At 45.9% G+C, this 19,655-nt stretch overlaps 1 protein-coding gene across 1 annotated transcript in view; it reads right to left on the bottom strand.

Annotated features, from left to right (window-relative positions):
* Window positions 1-16,086, bottom strand: part of LOC141072657 (chondroitin sulfate proteoglycan 4-like) — a 58,980-nt gene extending 42,894 nt beyond the window's left edge. The window contains exon 1 of the mRNA XM_073559957.1: window positions 15,867-16,086. Coding sequence (XP_073416058.1) covers window positions 15,867-15,939 — 73 coding nt within the window. The 5' untranslated portion in view covers window positions 15,940-16,086. The remainder of the gene's footprint in view (window positions 1-15,866) is intronic.
* Between the last annotated feature and the right edge of the window lie 3,569 nt (window positions 16,087-19,655).

The raw sequence follows: 19,655 nt of genomic DNA, 5'->3' as shown, positions 1-19,655 counted from the left end.
CTTAGCAATGTCCGTTCAAACTCCACGCCGTCAGATGTAGGCCAGCCACCTGAGGATGGAAGACTGGGCCCTGGGATAGGAGATCCGGGATGTCTGGAAGGACCCAAGGCTCGGAAACCGACATGGTCCTGAGGCATGAGAACCATGCCCTTCTGGGCCAAAATGGAGCGATAACGATAACCCTCGCTCTGTCCCTCCTGATTTTCCTCAACACCAGGGGTAGTAGTGATAGGGGAGGGAAGGCGTATGCTAGCCTGAAGTCCCACTTTATCAGAAAGGCATCTACCACCAGGGGGTTCTCTCTGGGATTTAGGGAGCAGAACTGCCTTACTTTCCTGTTTTCCATGGTAGCGAAGAGATCTATCTCTGGTTGACCCCATTTTTGTACAATCAGGTCGAAGATGGAAGTTTTTAGGGACCATTCTCCTTGTCTTAGTAGATTGCGGCTTAAGAAATCTGCTGTGATATTTTCTTTCCCTTTTATATGTAGCGCTGTTAAAGATAGAAAATGCCGCTCTGCTAGCTGGAACAACCGTTCTGCCACATTCATCAGGGGTTTGGGACGAGTCCCGCCTTGGTGGTTGATATAAGCCACAGTGACCTGATTGTCGGAGAACACCCGCACATGATGGCCCTGTAGATACACAAGTAGTCTCTTAGCTGCCTGTTCTACTGCTGTAAACTCTTTCAGGTTAGATGACATCTCTATCTGATGATGCTCCCATAGGCCCTGTACCAGAATCTCACCCATATGGGCCCCCCAACCGGAAGGGCTAGCATCCGTGGTGATTATTCGGGATATGTCATACTCCCAGGGAACCCCTCTGGATAACTTATCCTTGTCTAGCCACCACTCTAGGGACTACCTTGTGTTCTGGGACAAGGTTAGCTGGCCCTCTAAGTAACCTCCGAGCACTCTTTGAAGTACTAAAACTTCGCTCTGTAGTGTTCTTGAATGGAATTGGGCCCACTGGACAGCCGGGATACAGGAAGAAAGAGAACCCAGAAGGGACATGGCTCTCCTGAGGGACATGGTGGGGTTATTGGAAGCGTTCAGGACCTGATAGTGTAGGCGAACAAGCTTCTCCGGAGGCAGACGGCATTCCTGTTTCTCAGAATCTAGGATCAAGCCCAAGAATTGTTGGACTCTCATTGGTTGCAACCGAGATTTTTTAATGTTAAGCAGCCAACCTAACCGCTCTAAGGCAGACATTGCCCTTTGTAGCTGTTCCATACAATGTTTCACCGTTTTCCCTACAATCAGGAAGTCATCTAAGTAGGGAACTACTAGAATGTCTGATTCACGTAGATGGGCCATAACCTCCGCTACCACTTTAGTAAATACTCGGGGAGCGACTGCCACCCCAAAGGGGAGGGCCGCATATTGGAAATGCTGAACTGACCCATCTAACTGAACTGCCACTCTGAGGAAGCGCTGATGAGCTGCATGAATGGGTATATGGTAGTAAGCATCTTTTAAATCTAACACTACCATAAAGCAATTTTTAAACAGCATTTTTATTGATGAATTGTCTCCATTTTAAACGGGCGTATGACCAGGAATTCGTTGAGGGACTTAAGATTTATGATAGTCCTAAAGGAGCCGTCTGGCTTGCGGACCAGGAACAGAGGGGAGTAGAAACCTTTTCCCCTTTCTCCTTCTGGAACCATAGTTAGGACCTTCTTGCGGCAAAGATCATGAACCTCGGCCTCCAGGGCAGCTTGTTCTGATGTGGAAGTCCTGAGCGGGGTGACCTTAAAACGATCTTGGGGGACCCGGGTGAACTCTAGTCGTAGACCCGCAGCTATCACCCCCAGTATCCAGCTACTACTAGAAATCCTAGACCAGGCTGGGTAGAAGGCAGCTAGTCTCCCCCCTACCGGAGCAGCTAGTCATTGAGGTGGCTTTTTAGTGTCACGGGCTGGACCTTCCTGGCACCCCCCACCTCCGAACATGAAACCTGTACCTCTCCTTTTCTTGTCATCCCATCTGCCCTGGTCCCTGGACGGCCTTCTATGGAAATATCCTTTCCTAGTAAAGGGACGTCTATAAGAAGGGTTCGGCAGACTGGGGAACTTCTTTTTATCATCCCCGGCCTTCTCTAAAAGTTCATCCAAAAAGGTGCCAAACAGATATTCCCCCTCGCATGGAATGGAGCAGAGTCGTGACCTGGCCTGGATATCTCCTGGCCAGCATTTTAACCAGAGAGCCCTTCGTGCTGCGTTAGATAAACTCGCGGTCCTCGCCGCCATTCTCACAGAGTCTGCTTGAGGCATCAGCCAAAAAAGCGGCAGCACTTTGGATGATTGGTAGGGTTTTCCGAATGGATGCTCTTGAGGCTCCGTCCTTCAGTTGGGAATCCAGTTGATCTAGCCAGACCATCATGGATCTGGCCGTACATGTGGCAGCTATCGCTGGTCTTAAAGCGCCTGCTGACATCTCCCATGTACCCTTTAGGAAGGAATCCGCTTTTTTATCCAGCGGGTCTTTTAAGGAGGCCATGTCATCGAATGGTATGGAGGATTTTTTGGAGGCTTTGGCTACTGCCGCGTCCAGCTTAGGGGCCTTATCCCATCTGTTTACCACTGGGTCATCAAAAGGGTACCTCCGCTTGAAGGCAGGTGGCAAGGAGCCCCTTTTTTCAGGTCTTTTCCATTCCCTATCTATCAGGCTCTGGACTTTGTCATTTAAAGGAAAGGCCCTGCGCTTTCTGGGATCTAGACCCCCGAACATCACGTCCTGTGCGGAAAGTTCTGGTTTTGCGTCTGCTACCCCCATGGTGGACCTTATTGCTTTAACCAGCCTATCCATTTGATCTAAGGGGAAGAAGAATCGGCTTGAGTCTTCCTCTGAAGAAGACGAAGTGGAGGCCGGGGAATCTGAGGAGTAATCGTTCCTAGGGGCGGCTGAGGACTCCGAACCTGAGAGACTAATTTCTCTTCCTTTAGAAGAATCCCTTTTAGACAGGGCCTTCATTTCCGACCTGATAATTTCCCTCAGGCTTGTGGTGAAGTCCGGCGTTTCTTCCGCTACCTGTATGGACGAGGGAGAGTGTAAGGGCCTGTCAATCTACCCCTGGGCTCCCGTCCCTATCCAACCCCTGCCGTTTGTCGCACGCATGGCTGACAACTTTTTAGGGTGGCCGTCTGGCAAGGGGCAACTACAGAGGGCACATTCCCTGTGCTTCTGTTTTCCCGTAGCTTTCCTCCCCTGCGAAAAAAACATAAGGGAACACTGCATCAGGGTACATTCACAGAGATCTCTTACCCATGCAGATGAGGCAGGTACCGGATCACGGAGGGAGGCAGGAGGGTCCTTTATCCTGGAGGAACTTCTGTGGCTCTGTTCGCTCGGACGTTTCTGCTTTTTTTGCTGGCCACTCGCATGAGGCTTCACCGTGGCCTGTTTCTGTGGGCGCTCCTGTGCCTCGTCCTGCTGCTCTATGGGGGTTTCTGTCGTCTCCATTGCTAGGCCTTCAGAAGCACCCCAGCAACGTCATCTCCTGTATTTTAAGGCCTCCCAGCCGGGTCAGCAGGGTTCTGGCGTGGCACCCCCCCCTGGGACCCTCCCGCGACCTCCCCCCCCCCTGTACCGGCCACCCCCTCCCCGCCCCGGGCACTGCGCGCCACCCCGGACCGCCGTGCACTGGAAAGCCGGCCAGCACCCAACTTCCGGTTTCGGCGTTCCCGGCCCCGCCCCTTCCGCCGCTCATCAGAGCCTGTGGGAGCACGCGGAAGGAGCCGGTACGGCGCCCCCGGCTTCGGTATGCCCGCAGACCAACGCGCGCAGACCTGCGCCCGCCGACCGGGCGCCACCGCCGCCCGGATAGGAGAGGGGGACCGGACCCCCGGGGGGAGAACGCACTAGGTGGGGCCCGGGCATACATACCTGGTGCCCGCAATATGGAGGCGGCTGTCCACCGGACCCTGTGCTCCACCTGCTCCGACCACTGCCGTGGCGACCTACCCGGCCCCACCGTGGCGCTTCCAGGGACCCGAGCGTGACCGAGGTAGGAGAACCCCCCGCTACCTGGGTCGGTCAGCCGGCCGGGGAATCCCTCGACGACTCCATGATGGACGATCTGAAGGAAGTCCCGTCCTCTAGGAACAGGAAACCAACTGATGCGTGGGAGAGGTGCCGCCTTTTTGCATCTGTAGGTTTCCTGTTCCTAAAGGGCGGATCCCCTCTCTCAGGTGGTGCTGTCATGGACGACCAAAGAAAAAAGATATAAATGAGGCATCGTTGTAATTGCACTGACCCAAAGAATAAAGCTGCCTTATCAATTTTCGCACACACCGAACGACATAAAAAACCCTCAAAAAATTCCTGAATTTCTGGTTTTTGTTCATTCTGGCACTCAAAAATTGGAATAGAAAGCCATCAAAAAATGTAATGTGTTTGAAAATGGTACCAACAGAAACCGCAAAAAACAAGTCACAACATGACTGACAGCACAAATATGGAAAAATTATAGCTCTCAAAATATGGTAATGCTTTTTTGCAAAAAAAGCGTCTTTTAGTGTGTAGCAGCAGTCAAACATAAAAACCTGATATAAACCTGGTATCGCTGTAATCTCACCGACCCGAAGAACAAAGTTGCCTAATCACTTATACTGCACAAGGAATGGCATAAATAATAAATAAAACCAATTCTTCACCTGCTGTTAAAAGAACGCAGTAAGGCTAAGCACACATTTATCCCACACTCTGAGCTGAGTGCTTACTCTAGGGTTTACGTGTAAATCTCTGAAAGATGTGATTCAGACGGAACCCCCGATAGAAGATTCCCTATAATGAGGCAGATGGACCTGTGATCTGGTGCTGTCAGACTTTTTAGGTGTGCATAAAAGTGCGATTGGTCAGTGTTTTGCACTTCTGAATAGAAGGACAACGCTAAACAGAGGCAAGACAGAGTCCAGAGTAAATCTGCTGCCTCGTGAATGGATGCCTCAGGGGTTTCATCTAAATCGTGTCATTCAGAGACGAAGATGGAAACCCAGAAGTGCTCAGCGTAGAGTGCAGGATAAATGTCATCCCAAATAAAAGCCTCAACTAAATCCACAAAAAAAGAAAGTCTCCAATCAGGTCAATCATCCGTTAACTGAAATATAAGGGGCTTACATGTTACTGGTAGTACAAAAGCAATCTCAGAATCAGTGGGATCCGCTGAAGTGTTCCAGAATTATTACCACATAATGTCACAATGGTCAGAATGGGTTAAATCCAGTTCAAGACAATTAACCAATAGATATAAATGATACAATCTAAAACAATACAAACTGATGGGCTCTCGCAACTATGAATAATTTATAATCTGATATTGTGAACTAAAATTGATGCCGCAAATTTGTATACATTACATATACCGCCATAGCTCCAAATTACCCTGGATCCAGCAAGACTGACCCAATTTGAGAAGGCATCTTCTCACTCTGTACAATGTCTTCACTGCTCTATAGTTTCTGCCCGTGGGATCGGGCCAGCATTCCTCTGCCCTACATACTTGCATTGAAATATCCAGGTTTGGCACGAAAGTCTGTAGTCACTATGTGACTGCAGACTTGTGAATCCTCGCAACGCGCTCTGTCAGGATTCTCTGGGGCCAGAAGAGGACGGTCATGTGACCTCAAGTAGGCGATATGCTTTCTTCCTGTTACATTCCGACTAGACGTGTTCGGCCTCACTCAATTTACTTGTATTGTATATCCATTGCATATGCTATTGAAGGAACGTATGTAAAATCCAAAAAGCGTCTGGTTTGGCTAATGTTAAAATGTACAGAGCCATATAAAAGTACATACCGCAGCACTCATGAAAAAGGTGTATTGGAATATTCCCTAAGTTCTAAGGAACCACGAACGTGGACACTTTGAAATACAAGTACAAGCAGTAGTGATTTCAACAGAGGTCTGTATGCTGAGACTGCTGTCCATCTGCCAAATTAAGCAGTCTGTGGCAAACTACGGTCACTTTCTCCCGGTCTAGCGCTTACCTGCTCACTTGTATTGAGTTAGGCCGCGTAAGTCTACTTGGCAGGTGACCACTTGTTTCATACCTGCCTGCTCTCAGTGCCGACACACTGTGCATGCTGTGAGAATTCACAAGTCTGCAGCCACATAAACTGACTGCAGACCTGTACACCAAGTCCGAACATGCCCTTTAAATGTATTATATTAGGTTTTGTGATATCATTGTATACTCAATAAATACCATATAGATTTTTATATTTTTTATAAAACTAAAATCAATTGTATATTTTCATAATATATATGATAGGTGATAACTTGTAAAGTGGGGATAACTCTTTTTGAGGGATATTCCATTTTAAAACACGCTATCACCTACCCACTGAACATGTGCCATTTCCTCGGGGAGAATATGCCCGTACGTGCCACGTCTGATTGAGCGTTCTGCAATATTAGAGGCGTATGAAGGTACAGTAGACGGCTCATGCGCCTCCACATACAATATGCGCCGGTACTACGGCGGTGTGCACAAGCCTTTAACACATTATCGTACTCCAAGCTGCGGCACAATCTGGCGCTGAATGGGTTACAGATCCCTAGGGTATTTTCGGAGGGCGAAACGGCCTCAGCTGTTGGACTTGAAAAAGGCACATGACATCTGCTTTCTGATCCCTGTAACTCACAGATTACAAGCCGGAGAAATGGAGATGATAGAGGAGAGACCATCGCTGCAGGCTGGGACTGAACCAGCAGTCAGACAGGAGACAAGACACGTGGACCAGTGCATATAACAAGGAAGGATATAGGGGCGAAAAGTAGAAAAGGGGTTATCTGGCTCCACTCACTGCTGCATCGGAGGTGCCCCCATACACTCAATGAGACGCATGCACACGCCTCGGCTGGTGACGTAACGTCAACATAATGCTCACCTCCAATGCAGGAGTGCAGCCGGATGAACCCTTTAAGAGACCTTTCGTGGAGAGTGGGAGACTTCACAGTGTTTGGAAAACTCTCTAGGCCTCTCCTGTTCACAGGTGTGTACAATGGGTCACCCAGTTCACACGACTGTCGGTTTGGTGTTGGGGTGCAGGAGAATCCAACGGTGTAGAGATTAATTTTTATGCATGAATTAAATGGGTATTCCTATCTCCGATATGTAGTGTCTGTAATACTAAAAATATAAGCAAATACCTCCACTTAGAAATGTAGTATAGTTCTTCTGATTCGCTATGTTACTTACCCCATGTGCAGGGCATTACAGCAGCTTAGGTATTCATAGTTAAGACAACTCATAATGACAGTTAGTTGTTAGTGGTTGTAACCATGGATACCTAAGCTACTGCAATGCCCTGCACACGTAGAGAATCAGAAGAACTATACTACATTTCTAATTAGAGGTATTCGCTAATATTATTGTTACACCTAATACATATTTGGAATAGGATCTTGGAGATGCGAATACCCATTTAATATTTATTTATACTCAATCATATAAATAAGAACTGTCTCTGGATGTCAGAAGAGAAATATTACATTTCTTAGATGCAATGATGCTGGGGTACTTGCGCTGAAAATCCAAGTCAGAATGGCTGTATGATTCTGAAATTTAAATGATTTATTAGGAATCCGGCTAACACTAATCTCATAATTTTCTTGTTGAGCTTTACAGATGAAGAGTGACATCACCAAGGGCTAGATGTCCCTCAGGGAGCGACTGCTCAGGGCGCTAGGACTTTATGATTCAGTGGAGAATTTAGGAGACTCTCCCTGTGGAGTAAATTACCGTAACTTATGGTTGGTTTAACCTATTCCTGACCATGGGAATTTTTGTCTTTGCGCTTTCCCTTTTTTCCCCCCTCCCCTTCTTCCCCTTTTTGTCCCATAGGAGGACTTGTTTTCTGCAAGAAGAGCTGTAGTTTTAACCAGTTCCTGACCGCCGACGCTTGCTGGGCTTTATGCAGCGCCGTTTGATTACGGTCGACAGTCTTGCAGCGCTCTGGACCCCCACACTCCTCCAAGCGCCAGGATTCCGATACAGAACGCTAGCTCTGAACCGGTAACATCATCAGGACCAGATTGAAACAGGGCCAAATTATATTAACTCTTTGTTATCTCCTAGATGCCAAGATCAATATCGATTGTGCATTTAGAAGATTGTGAGAGGGAGTGGGCTCCTTCTCTCACCTCTCCAGCACCTCCATGAGTCAAGGGTTGTCATGGCAGCCGGCGGTCAAATGACGACCTCTGGATAAGCCAGCGGCGGTGGCCTGTTAGACCCAACCAGCTGCAGGGTCTAACAGGCAATCTGCCAGTGTGACCTGATAGCTCTCATGCATTGCAATAAGGTGTATTGCAAGGCATGAGACCAGCGAACTGACAAATAAAAGTTAGACTATAAAAAAAAAACACTAAATAAAAAAATAAAAAGAATATTATATCAATGCAACACAAATACGTATGTTTATGTAAAAACAAAAATAAATAAAAAGTACACCCACTTGGTATCGCCACGTCTGGAACGACCCGATCTATAAAACTGTCACATTAGTTAACCCCTTTAGTGAACACCATAGAAATCTGCTTTTTCATCATACTGCTCTCAAAAAAGTTGAATGTAAATAAAAATGGCATCACTGAAATTGACATTTGTCCTGCAAAAAACAAGATGCCATACAGCTCCATCAGCGGATAAGTAAAAAAGTTATAGCTCTCAGAATAAAAATAATTATTTTGTAAAATATTTTTTATTGTGTAAAAATGGCAGAATAAAACAAATTACATGAATGACGTATCGGTGTAATCGTACTGACCCGAAGAATGAAGCTGCATTATCAATTTTACTGCACGCGGAATGGCATAAACCCCCCTTCCCAAAAAAAGAAAAAAAAATCCTAAATTGCTGGTTTTTGTTCATTCTGCCTCCCAAAAATAAGAATAGAAAGTGATCAAAAACTGTCATGTGCCCGAAAACGATACCAATAAAAACATCAACTCATCCCGCAAAAAAACAAGCCCTCACATGACTGCCAGCAGAAACATGGAAAAACTATAGCTCTCAAAATACCACGATGCAAAAACTTTGTGTATAAAAAGCATCTTTTAGAGTGTGACAGAAGCCGACCCTAAAATCCCAATAACACTGGAGAAAACACTTTCTGGAAAACACTCATTGAGTGGAAATCGTCACTACACCTGCAGAGAAATTTCCAGAAGGTTGAAATTTCCGGGGAATCCTTTTTCTGCAAAGGGCCATTTGGATATTTCTACCATCCTTCGGGGGCCGTACAAACTCCGCCCACAAAGTCAGCCTGACTCTGGCACTGGTGTCAGGACCTAATCTTTCATTGCATGCCCTTCAGTGTTCATTAGTGAACACAGCGTGTGTGATAACAGAGCAAGAAGAAATTATTGAGCTGGTGACAATCAAAATACAACTCCCCGCCCAAGCACTGCGGTCCCCGAGAATCTGCCCGAGGGCCTGATAAAAAGTCATCGAGGGCCGTAAGTGGCCCTGGGGCCGGCCTGAGGTTCCACACCCCTGACGTAGGGGCTCTGCATATGGAGTCCGCAAAGTATACTACAATAATTTGTCCTTAGGCTGGTTTCACACTTGCGTTTTTTTGCGATGCGTTTTTGCGCATGCGTTTGCGCATTGGCATGCGTTTGTACGCGCATGCGTTTTTTTGTAGTGTGCGCCCGAGCGCACAAAATGCATCCTGTTGCATTAATTGTGCGTCCGACCTGTCTCAAAAAAACGCATGTGCACGAAATTCACCCAAAGCCCATTAAAGTCAATGGGAGTGCTGATGCGCACGTTAGCGCAAAAAAAATGCATGCGTTTTTTGGCAAAAAACATGCGCAAAGAACAAGAAAACGCATGATGCGTTTTTTATGCGCGTTTGCACTGCACACGCAGCGCAAAAAAACGCAAGTGTGAAAGCAGCCTTAGAGAGTCAAATAGCAGCACTGTACAACCACATATGAGAAAATAGGGGGGGAAGCCAGCACTGCTTAAGGTTAGGACGCATAAATTGGAGTGCATATGCACATAATGTCTAGCTGTATTCAAAAATGAGATATTTAGCAAAAAAATTGATCAATTCAATTGAGCCACCCCGCCACGCCAAGGCAATCTCATATGGGGGGTCCTACTCTATATATTTTTAATAAATGCTGTGCCATTACGGCCTCCTAAATACATTTAGAGCATGATCACATCAAGTGCAATCTGTACCTGAACATTACTGGATCGCTCCCATGAAGCCAGATGAAGCAAGTGCAGATGAAGGCCAACCAGGTCTGAACACAGACATATCAGGAATGGCCTCCACACATTGCCTGACCAGCAAACATAGATGAAGGGCGATGTTGGTCCAGACACAGGTGCACAATTAAATAAAGCTTGGGGCAGGGTGGGGCTGCCGTGTGTGTGCACAGCAGCCTAATCCATCACAATGAACACAGAAAATTATGGCGGACATAACCAAGCGTGCACGGCAACAGTGGTGGTGAGCCACAAACCAACAACAAGAAAATAGGGGGGGAAGCCAGCACTGCTTAAGGTTAGGACGCATAAATTGGAGTGCATATGCACATAATGTCTAGCTGTATGAGGTATTGCCACTTTCAGCAGAAATTGTGTGACACATTTTGGCACCATTTTTACCCATTTTCCAGGGTGAAAATGTAAAATCTGGGGCTAGAACACATTTTTGATGGTAAAAATGTGATTACTTTTTCTTCACCAATGGTATAAAATTCTGTGACACATCGGTGGTGTGAACATGATCACTGCACACCTAGATGAATTCACTGAGAGGTGTAGTTTGTAAAATGGGATTACTTGTGGGGGGATTCTGCTGTTCTGGCACCTCAGGCACGATATGACACTCACAAACCATAACAGCAAAATCCGCAATCCAATATGGCGCTCCTTCCCTTCTGAGCTTTGCACTGTGCCTCATAAGTAGTTTTCAACCACTTATGATGTATCGGTGTACTCAGGAGAAATTGGGTAATACATTGTGCTGTTCGTTTTCTCCTATTATCCCTTTTGAACACTACAAACTAGGGGTCAAAACAGCATTTTATTGAAAAAAAAAATGGTAATTTTTCATTTACTCAGCTCAATGTTATACAATTCTGTGAATCACCTTAGGGTTAAAACAGCTCACTACCCCACTAAAAGAATTCCTCGAGAGCTAGAGTATCTAAAACTGGAGCCACTTGTAGGGGTTTCTGCTCTTTTGGCATGTCAAGGGCTCTCCAAATGTGACATAGCATTCACAATCTATTTCAGTCAAAATGGCAACCTTTCCCTTTCGAGTCTTGCCGTGCGCCCAAACCGTAGTTTTTCAGCAGATATATTTGGTATCTGCGTACTCAGGAGGAATAGCACAACAAATTGAATGGTCCGTTTTCTCCTGTTACCCTTGTGAAAACTAAAAACTTGGGACTAAAGCAACATTTTTGTGGGAAAAAATGTGACTTTTAATTTTCACAGCTCAACGTTATAAAATTCTGTAAAGCATCGGGGGGCTGAAGGCGCTCACCACACATATAAATTCCTTGAGGGGTGGCGTTTCCAAAATGGGGTCACTTGTGGGGTGGTTTCCACTGTTTAGACACATCAGGGGCTCTCTAAACACGACAGTGTCCGCTATCTATTCCAGCCAATTTTTGGTGTTTCAGTCAAATGGCGCTCCTTCCCTTCCGAGCCCTGCTTGGAGCTAAAGTAACATTTTTGTGGGTAAAAGTTCAATTTTCACCGGCACAGTCGGAAGTATTTCACCTAAATTTTCACCTGAAATGCCAAAATTTTCACAAACAAATGCAAAAAAAAATTAACCTCAATTTACCACTAACATGAAGTACAACGTGTCACAAAAAAAAAAAAAAAAACAATCTCAGAATCAGTGGGATCCGTTGAAGCGTTCCAGAGTTATTACCACATAAAATGACACAGGTCATAATTGTAAAATTTGGCCCGGTCATGAAGGAGAAAACAGTCTCTGGCGTGACAGGATTAAATGAGTAGCACCATAAAATTTACTGAAAAACAGAAAAAAAAAAAACGTGTGGTGAAAAAAAAAGAAATCTTATTGTTCCATTTTCATTTTTATAACGAAGTAAAAATGAACTGAGAAAATAATTTTTCAAGTCATTATGATTTTCGGCAAAACCAAACTCGCTAAAAAATTTTTTTTTAAAGTCTTAGGCTGGTTTCACATTAGCGCATTTTCAGCGCGCGCACGGCCGGGGGTAGCTCCGCCCCCGATCCTGCTCTCTGCCCGGCGTGCCCGCCCCTTCCTTGTAGCGCCGCCTCCTAGCGGACAGCGGCGCCTGCGATCGGCGCACCCTATCTTTAGCATAGGGTGCGCCGATCGTGCGCAGGCCGTGCGCTAGTTGCGCTTTGACCTGCGCTGCGCACTTTTGACGGTGCGCCGTGCGCGCCAAAATCAAACTTTTCGGATTTTGGCGCGCACGGCGCACCGTCAAAAGTGCGCAGCGCAGGTCAAAGCGCAACTAGCGCACGGCCTGCGCACGATCGGCGCACCCTATGCTAAAGATAGGGTGCGCCGATCGCAGGCGCCGCTGTCCGCTAGGAGGCGGCGCTACAAGGAAGGGGCGGGCACGCCGGGCAGAGAGCCGGCTCGGGGGCGGAGCTACCCCCGGCCGTGCGCGCGCTGAAAATGCGCTAATGTGAAACCAGCCTTAGTGGCTAAAAAAAATTATGAACTTTGGGTAAAAATAAATAAATCGCTCTTAAGGTACTGTCACATTTAGCGATACACCAGCGATCCCGACGACGATATGACCCGGTCAGGATCGCTGGTGCATCGCTAAGTGGTCGGTAGTGAGCTGCCAAACAGGCAGATCTCAGCAGCGACATAGCAGCGGTCGGCGGTCGTTACTTACCTGTCAGACGCAGCGATGAAGACGTCCTCCCGCCCACATCCACGCGTCGCTCGGCGGCGGCAGCAGAAAGCTGACGACGAGGAACGGCCCAGGACGATCTCGCGCGATCAGTGATAACCAGCGGGGGAGCGGGTCAGAGGTAAGTGTCACACATAGCGATATCGCTAGCAATATCGCTGCTGCATCACAAAATCAGTGACATTATAGCGATATCACTAGCGATCTCGCTAAGTGTGACAGGCCCTTTAAACCTCATCTTCGGAGACACGTAACCTTTTAATTTTTTTTCAGTACATAGAGACTTATGAGGGCTTTTTTTTTTTTACATGCCGAGCTGAAGTGTTTATTGGTACCATTGTGGGGTACATCCAACATTTTGATAGAGTAGGGAAGGAGGGGGGAGAGAACAGTAGTAAGAAAAAAAAAAAAAAGAAAAGGAAATTCTGGGAATTTTGATTGATTTGTTCTTTTGGGTGTTTTAATATACGGGTTAAATAACAGAATATTTTGTGAGATCAGACATTTAAAGTCGCAGCTATCAAATTTTTTTTATGAGGAAAATGAAAAAAATAAATTTTTTATATTTTTTTTCAAACTCATTAGAACTTGTATTACTTACTTTTTTCTCTGGGATCATTTGATCGCCTGTACTATATTGTGTAATACAACCGTATTACTATATAGAATATGGTCAGTGATCTCCTATGAAGCCCAGCCGCAGGGACCAAGATGGCAGGCAAAACGGAGGGGCTTCTCGAAATCGGAACGAGAGGTGAAGGGGGTGATTGGAACCAGAACGATTGCCCTTGGTTAGACTAGTGATATCGAAGCGTTCGCCCTACAGTCTAAGGTGTATGGTGTCCTCCCGATATCACAACGTGCCCAACATGTCTGACTTCGGACTGAGAGATGAGTCATCATTAGATTATCACTATTTATCTGGGCATGAGTCATCACTAGTTATCTGGGCATGAGTCATCATTAGATTATCACTAGTTATCTGGGCATGAGCCATCATTAAATTATCACTAGTTATCTGGGCATGAGCCATCATTAGATTATCACTAGTTATGTGGGCATGAGCCATCATTAGATTATCACTAGTTATGTGGGCATGAGCCATCATTAGATTATCACTAGTTATCTGGGCATGAGCTATCATTAGATTATCACTAGTTATCTGGGCATGAGCCATCATTAGATTATCACTAGTTATCTGGGCATGAGCCATCGTTAGATTATCACTAGTTATCTGGGCATGAGTCATCACTAGTTATCTGGGCATGAGCCATCATTAGATTATCACTAGTTATCTGGGCATGAGCCATCGTTAGATTATCACTAGTTATCTGGGCATGAGTCATCATCAGATTATCACTAGTTATCTGGGCATGAGCCATCATCAGATTATCACTAGTTATCTGGGCATGAGCCATCATTAGATTATCACTAGTTATCTGGGCATGAGTCATCATTAGATTACCACTAGTTATGTGGGCATGAGCCATCATTAGATTACCACTAGTTATGTGGGCATGAGCCATCATTAGATTACCACTAGTTATGTGGGCATGAGCCATCATTAGATTATCACTAGTTATCTGGGCATGAGTCATCGTTAGATTATCACTAGTTATCTGGGCATGAGTCATCATTAGATTACTAGTTATCTGGGTATGAGTCATCATTAGATTATCACTAGTTATCTGGGCATGAGTCATCACTAGTTATCTGGGCATGAGCCATCATTAGATTATCACTAGTTATCTGGGCATGAGCCATCATTAGATTATCACTAGTTATCTGGGCATGAGCCATCATTAGATTATCACTAGTTATCTGGGCATGAGCCATCATTAGATTATCACTAGTTATCTGGGCATGAGCCATCATTAGATTATCACTATTTATCTGGGCATGAGTCATCACTAGTTATTTGGGCATGAGCCATCATTAGATTATCACTAGTTATCTGGGCATGAGTCATCATCAGATTATCACTAGTTATCTGGGCATGAGTCATCACTAGTTATCTGGGCATGAGCCATCATCAGATTATCACTAGTTATCTGCTGTGACTATCTCTCAATTTGAGATTTTATTTTTAATCTGTGACAAATTCATCAAAGGAATTTCGCCTTTTTATTTTTTTTTTTTTAAGCTGTTTAGTTCTTTTACGCTTTTAGATATTTTTAGCTCAATTCACCAAATGCGGCTCTTTGAAAAGTCGTTAAATATTTGCTGAACTTTTCCTGAAGATTCACGATGTTCTGAATGCAGGTCAGGAATTTTGTAGCATTTTGGGGAATATGCAGGTTTTTTTTGTAAGTTTAAAAAAGGCACAAGAATGTAAAAAACCACAACAACCCCGAACCTCTGTGCGGTCTACGCGCCCTTTAGACAAACTGTGGCCTAAAAAAAGCGGCCCTGACTCTCACAAGTCAAACGATAACTGTGAAAGGCTACAGTAGTTTGGCCGAGTTTCTTTTAACGCCATCTTCCTCTTTCCGTCTCAGCCGCTCGCCGGCTTTTATTCTTCCCCAAATTTTCATCAGAATTTATTTTCACCTTTCAACTGTTTGGCGACATTTTATAGCACATTCCACTAAACGGGTCACAAAAAAAACCAAAACATTAAAAATAGAATAAATATGGAGCAAAAAATAATAAAATCACAAAAACTCAACAAAGAATGTGCACAAGTGTAAGAAGGAATGGCGCCGAAGAGTTTATAGACAGAGCACAATGAACTGCACGACCCCTTCATCAGAGCGTGCAGCCAATCACACCGCCCTACAAGGGGAGTGACAGCAGGTGACACAGGGCGGCGCACCTTCCCACTGAGCCACAAGGGACAGAACTTCCCAAACCTCAGTGACCCCCCAGTTAACCCCTCAGTGCCGGGATCCCAGGCTGCAGCAGGCAGATCCATGGCCGGGAGCAGCTCAGTGCCAGGCGGCGGGGCCACAGCGGCCTCTTACCTGGGGAGGTGCGGGCACCGGAGCACAGCGCGGCGCCCAGCAGCAGCAGCAGCACGGCCCGGGGGACGCTCATTCTTCCGGCGGGAGTTCATGGACTCCTCTGCCCCGAGAGTCCCCTCCGCTGGAGCACGCACGGCGGCGGCGGCCTGACGTCAGGGCCGGGAGGGGGCACGGAGCAGTCTGCCCGCAGCTGAGGAGGAGGGGACACCGGTCTGCAGACAGCTGGGGGACTACAACTCCCAGCGTGGCCTCAGTCACAGACACCAAGTCCTGATTTACCGCGCTATCACACGTCCCTCTGGACTGAAGACTTCTTTTAACTTCTCTTTTGTTTGTGTTTTCCTCCCCTTTTTAAAGACACAAAACTTTAGATTTCTTTTTCCTCAGTTTTCTTTTTTTCCTTTAATTCTGTATTTTTTTTGGTTGTTTTGAATTACTTTATTTTACCGTCTAATTTGCTAAAGAAACAGGGAAAGCAAATTGAGGCAAAAAACCCCAAAAAACTCCGCCCCATTTCCATTTATTTTTACAATGTTCGCTATGCAGCAGAAATGACTTTATTCTGCGAGTGGTTGTGGTGACACGAGCAAATTTATGTTTTTTTTTGTTTCACTACTTAATGCCTTGTACTGAGCGAGGCCGAGCCTGTATAGGAGACCGTCCGCTCTCAGCAGCTATACTGGAGAATCATGGCGGAGCGCGGTGCCGCTGTGAGGATTCACAAGTCTGCAGTCACACAGAGCTTCTGCAGACTTGGAGCAAAAGTCCGGACAACCCCATTAAAGGGTTAAACCCAGGGCCGGCTCCAGGTTTTTGTTAGCCCTGGCCAAAAGAGTCTCAGTGGCCCCTTTATCACATACCACAATTCATGATGCACAGACACGGCAGAAAAGTATACAGAGAAAATTTTCCTCTCCCGCTCTCCCTCTCTCTTTTCCTCTTCCGCTCTCTTTTCCTCTTCCGCTCTCTTTTCCTCTCCCTCTTTCTCTTTTCTTTCATCCCTCTCCTGCTCTTCTTTCTCTTTTCCTCTCCCACTCTCCCTCCTTTTCCTCTCCCGCTTTCCCTCTTTTTCTTTTCCTTTCCCGCTCTCCCTCTTTCAATTTTCCCCTCCCGCTTTTCCTCTTTTTCTTTTCCTCTCCCGCTTTTCCTCTTTTTCTTTTCCTCTCCCGCTTTTCCTCTTTTTCTCTTCCTCTCCCGCTCTCCCTCTTTTTTTCTTTTCCTCTCCCATTCTCCCTCTTTTTTTTCTTTTCCTCTCCCGCTTTTCCTCTTTTTCTTTTCCTCTCCCATTCTCCCTCTTTTTCTTTTCCTCTCCCGCTCTCCCTCTTTTTCTTTTCCTCTCCCGCTCTCCCTCTTTTTCTTTTCCTCTCCCGCTCTCCCTCTTTTTCTTTTCCTCTCCCGCTCTCCCTCTTTTTCTTTTCCTCTCCCGCTCTCCCTCTTTTTCTTTTCCTCTCCCGCTCTCCCTCTTTTTTTCTTTTCCTCTCCCGCTCTCCCTCTTTTTCTTTTCCTCTCCTGCTCTCCCTCTTTCTCTTTTCCTCTCCTGCTCTCCCTCTTTCTCTTTTCCTCTCCCGCTCTCCCTCTTTTTCTTTTCCTCTCCCGCTCTCCCTCTTTTTCTTTTCCTCTCCTGCTCTCCCTCTTTCTCTTTTCCTCTCCCTCTTTTTCGTTTCCTCATCTCTCTCCCGCTCTCCTTTCTCTTTTTTCTTTCCCACTCTCCCTCCTTTTCCTCTCCCGCTTTCCCTCTTTTTCTTTTCCTCTCCCGCTTTCACTCTCTCTTTTCCTCTACCTCTTTTCCTCTCCCTTTCTCCCTCTCTCTTTTCCTCTCCCGCTTTCCCTTTTTCTCTTCCCCTTGTATACTTCGGTATTTCTTCCATCTCACTCTCCTTCCTCTCCTCTCTTTCCTCCTGGCTCCTTTTCTCTATGACCTTAGTGAATGTGGGTTTATGTGTTGCATTGTCAGAATAACTTTATCAAACATTTGAGTCCTTTTTCTCCAGTGCTGGCCTCCCTGCATTCTTCTGTGGATAACTTGTACATCATTCTATACAAGGTGATAATCACATAAGATGTTATGATGCATATTCAGCATTTGTCCCCCCCGCCCCATATACAGTACACAGTGATCTGTGTTAGGCTGAGTTCACACGTGGCGTTTTCGCGTTTCCACGGCGGTTTTAACCGCGAAAACGCGAAAAATAAGCATCCCATGCATTCCTATGGGATTCCGCAATGCTGTGCTAATGCTGCGGATTTTACATAGGCGGCCTCAGTAGTAAAAAGTTGGTCACACTTGCCAAACACTATGTTTGACGAGTGTGACCAACCTGTCAATCAGTTCTCCAAGCGATGCTACAGATCGCTTGGAAAACGCTATCATTCTGCAAGCTAAATATGATTGCAAAATGCTAGTCTTTCCGCGGGAAAATCGCGGGAATATAAATGCTATTTTCCCGCGGAATGGAATTCCAGAATTCTCGCGGTAACTTCCGCGAGAGTTCCGGTACGTGTGAACTTAGCCTTAGTGTTACTTGTAAACTACATGGTGGGCCTTTTATATGGATATACCTAAATAAAATGGGAATGGTTGGTGATATCAACTTCATGTTTGTGGCACATTAGTACAGTTGTGGTCAAAAGTATTGACACCCCTGCAATTCTGTCAGATAATACTCAGTTTCTTCCTGAAAATGATTGCAAACACAAATTCTTTGGTGTTATTATCTTCATTTAATTTGTCTTAAATGAAAAAACACAAAAGAGAATTAATCAAAAAGCAAAACATTGATCATTTCACACAAAACTCCAAAAATGGGCCAGACAAAAGTATTGGCACCCTCAGCCTAATACTTGGTTACACAACCTTTAGCCAAAATAACTGCGACCAACCGCTTCCGGTAACCATCAATGAGTTTCTTACATTGCTCTGCTGGAATTTTAGACCATTCTTCTTTGGCAAACTGCTCCAGGTCCCTGATATTTGAAGGGTGCCTTCTCCAAACTGCCATTTTTAGATCTCTCCACAGGTGTTCTATGGGATTCTGGTCTGGACTCATTGCTGGCCACCTTAGAAGTCTCCAGTGCTTTTTCTCAAACCATTTTCTAGTGCTTTTTGAAGTGTGTTTGAGTCATTGTCCTGCTGGAAGACCCATGACCTCTGAGGGAGACCCATCGTTCTCACACTGGGCCCTACATTATGCTGCAAAATTTGTTGGTAGTCTTCTGACTTCATAATGCCATGCACACTGTCAAGCAGTCCAGTGCCAGAGGCAGCAAAGCAACCCCAAAACATCAGGGAACCTCCACCATGTTTGACTGTAGGGACCGTGTTCTTTTCTTTGAATGCCTTTATATATGCCTTTGCCCAAAAAGCTCTACTTTTGTCTCATCTGACCAGAGAACATTCTTCCAAAACGTTTTAGGCTTTTTCAGGTAAGTTTTGGCAAACTCCAGCCTGGCTTTTTTATGTCTCGGGGTAAGAAGTGGGGTCTTCCTGGGTCTCCTACCATACAGTCCCTTTTCATTCAGACGCCGACGGATAGTACGGGTTGACACTGTTGTACCCTCGGACTGCAAGGCAGCTTGAACTTGTTTGGATGTTAGTCGAGGTTCTTTATCCAACATCCGCACAATCTTGCGTTGAAATCTCTTGTCAATTTTTCTTTTCCGTCCACATCTAGGGAGGTTAGCCACAGTGCCATGGGCTTTAAACTTCTTGATGACACTGCGCATGGTAGACACAGGAACATTCAGGTCTTTGGAGATGGACTTGTAGCCTTGAGATTGCACATGCTTCCT

Source organism: Dendrobates tinctorius, unplaced genomic scaffold, assembly GCF_039654945.1.
Source record: "Dendrobates tinctorius isolate UK_male_01 unplaced genomic scaffold, ASM3965494v1 ptg000285l, whole genome shotgun sequence".
In the NCBI taxonomy this organism is placed as follows: domain Eukaryota; kingdom Metazoa; phylum Chordata; class Amphibia; order Anura; family Dendrobatidae; genus Dendrobates; species Dendrobates tinctorius.
The sequence above is the reverse complement of the archived record's forward strand: the minus strand, read 5'-3'. Positions and strand labels throughout refer to the sequence as shown.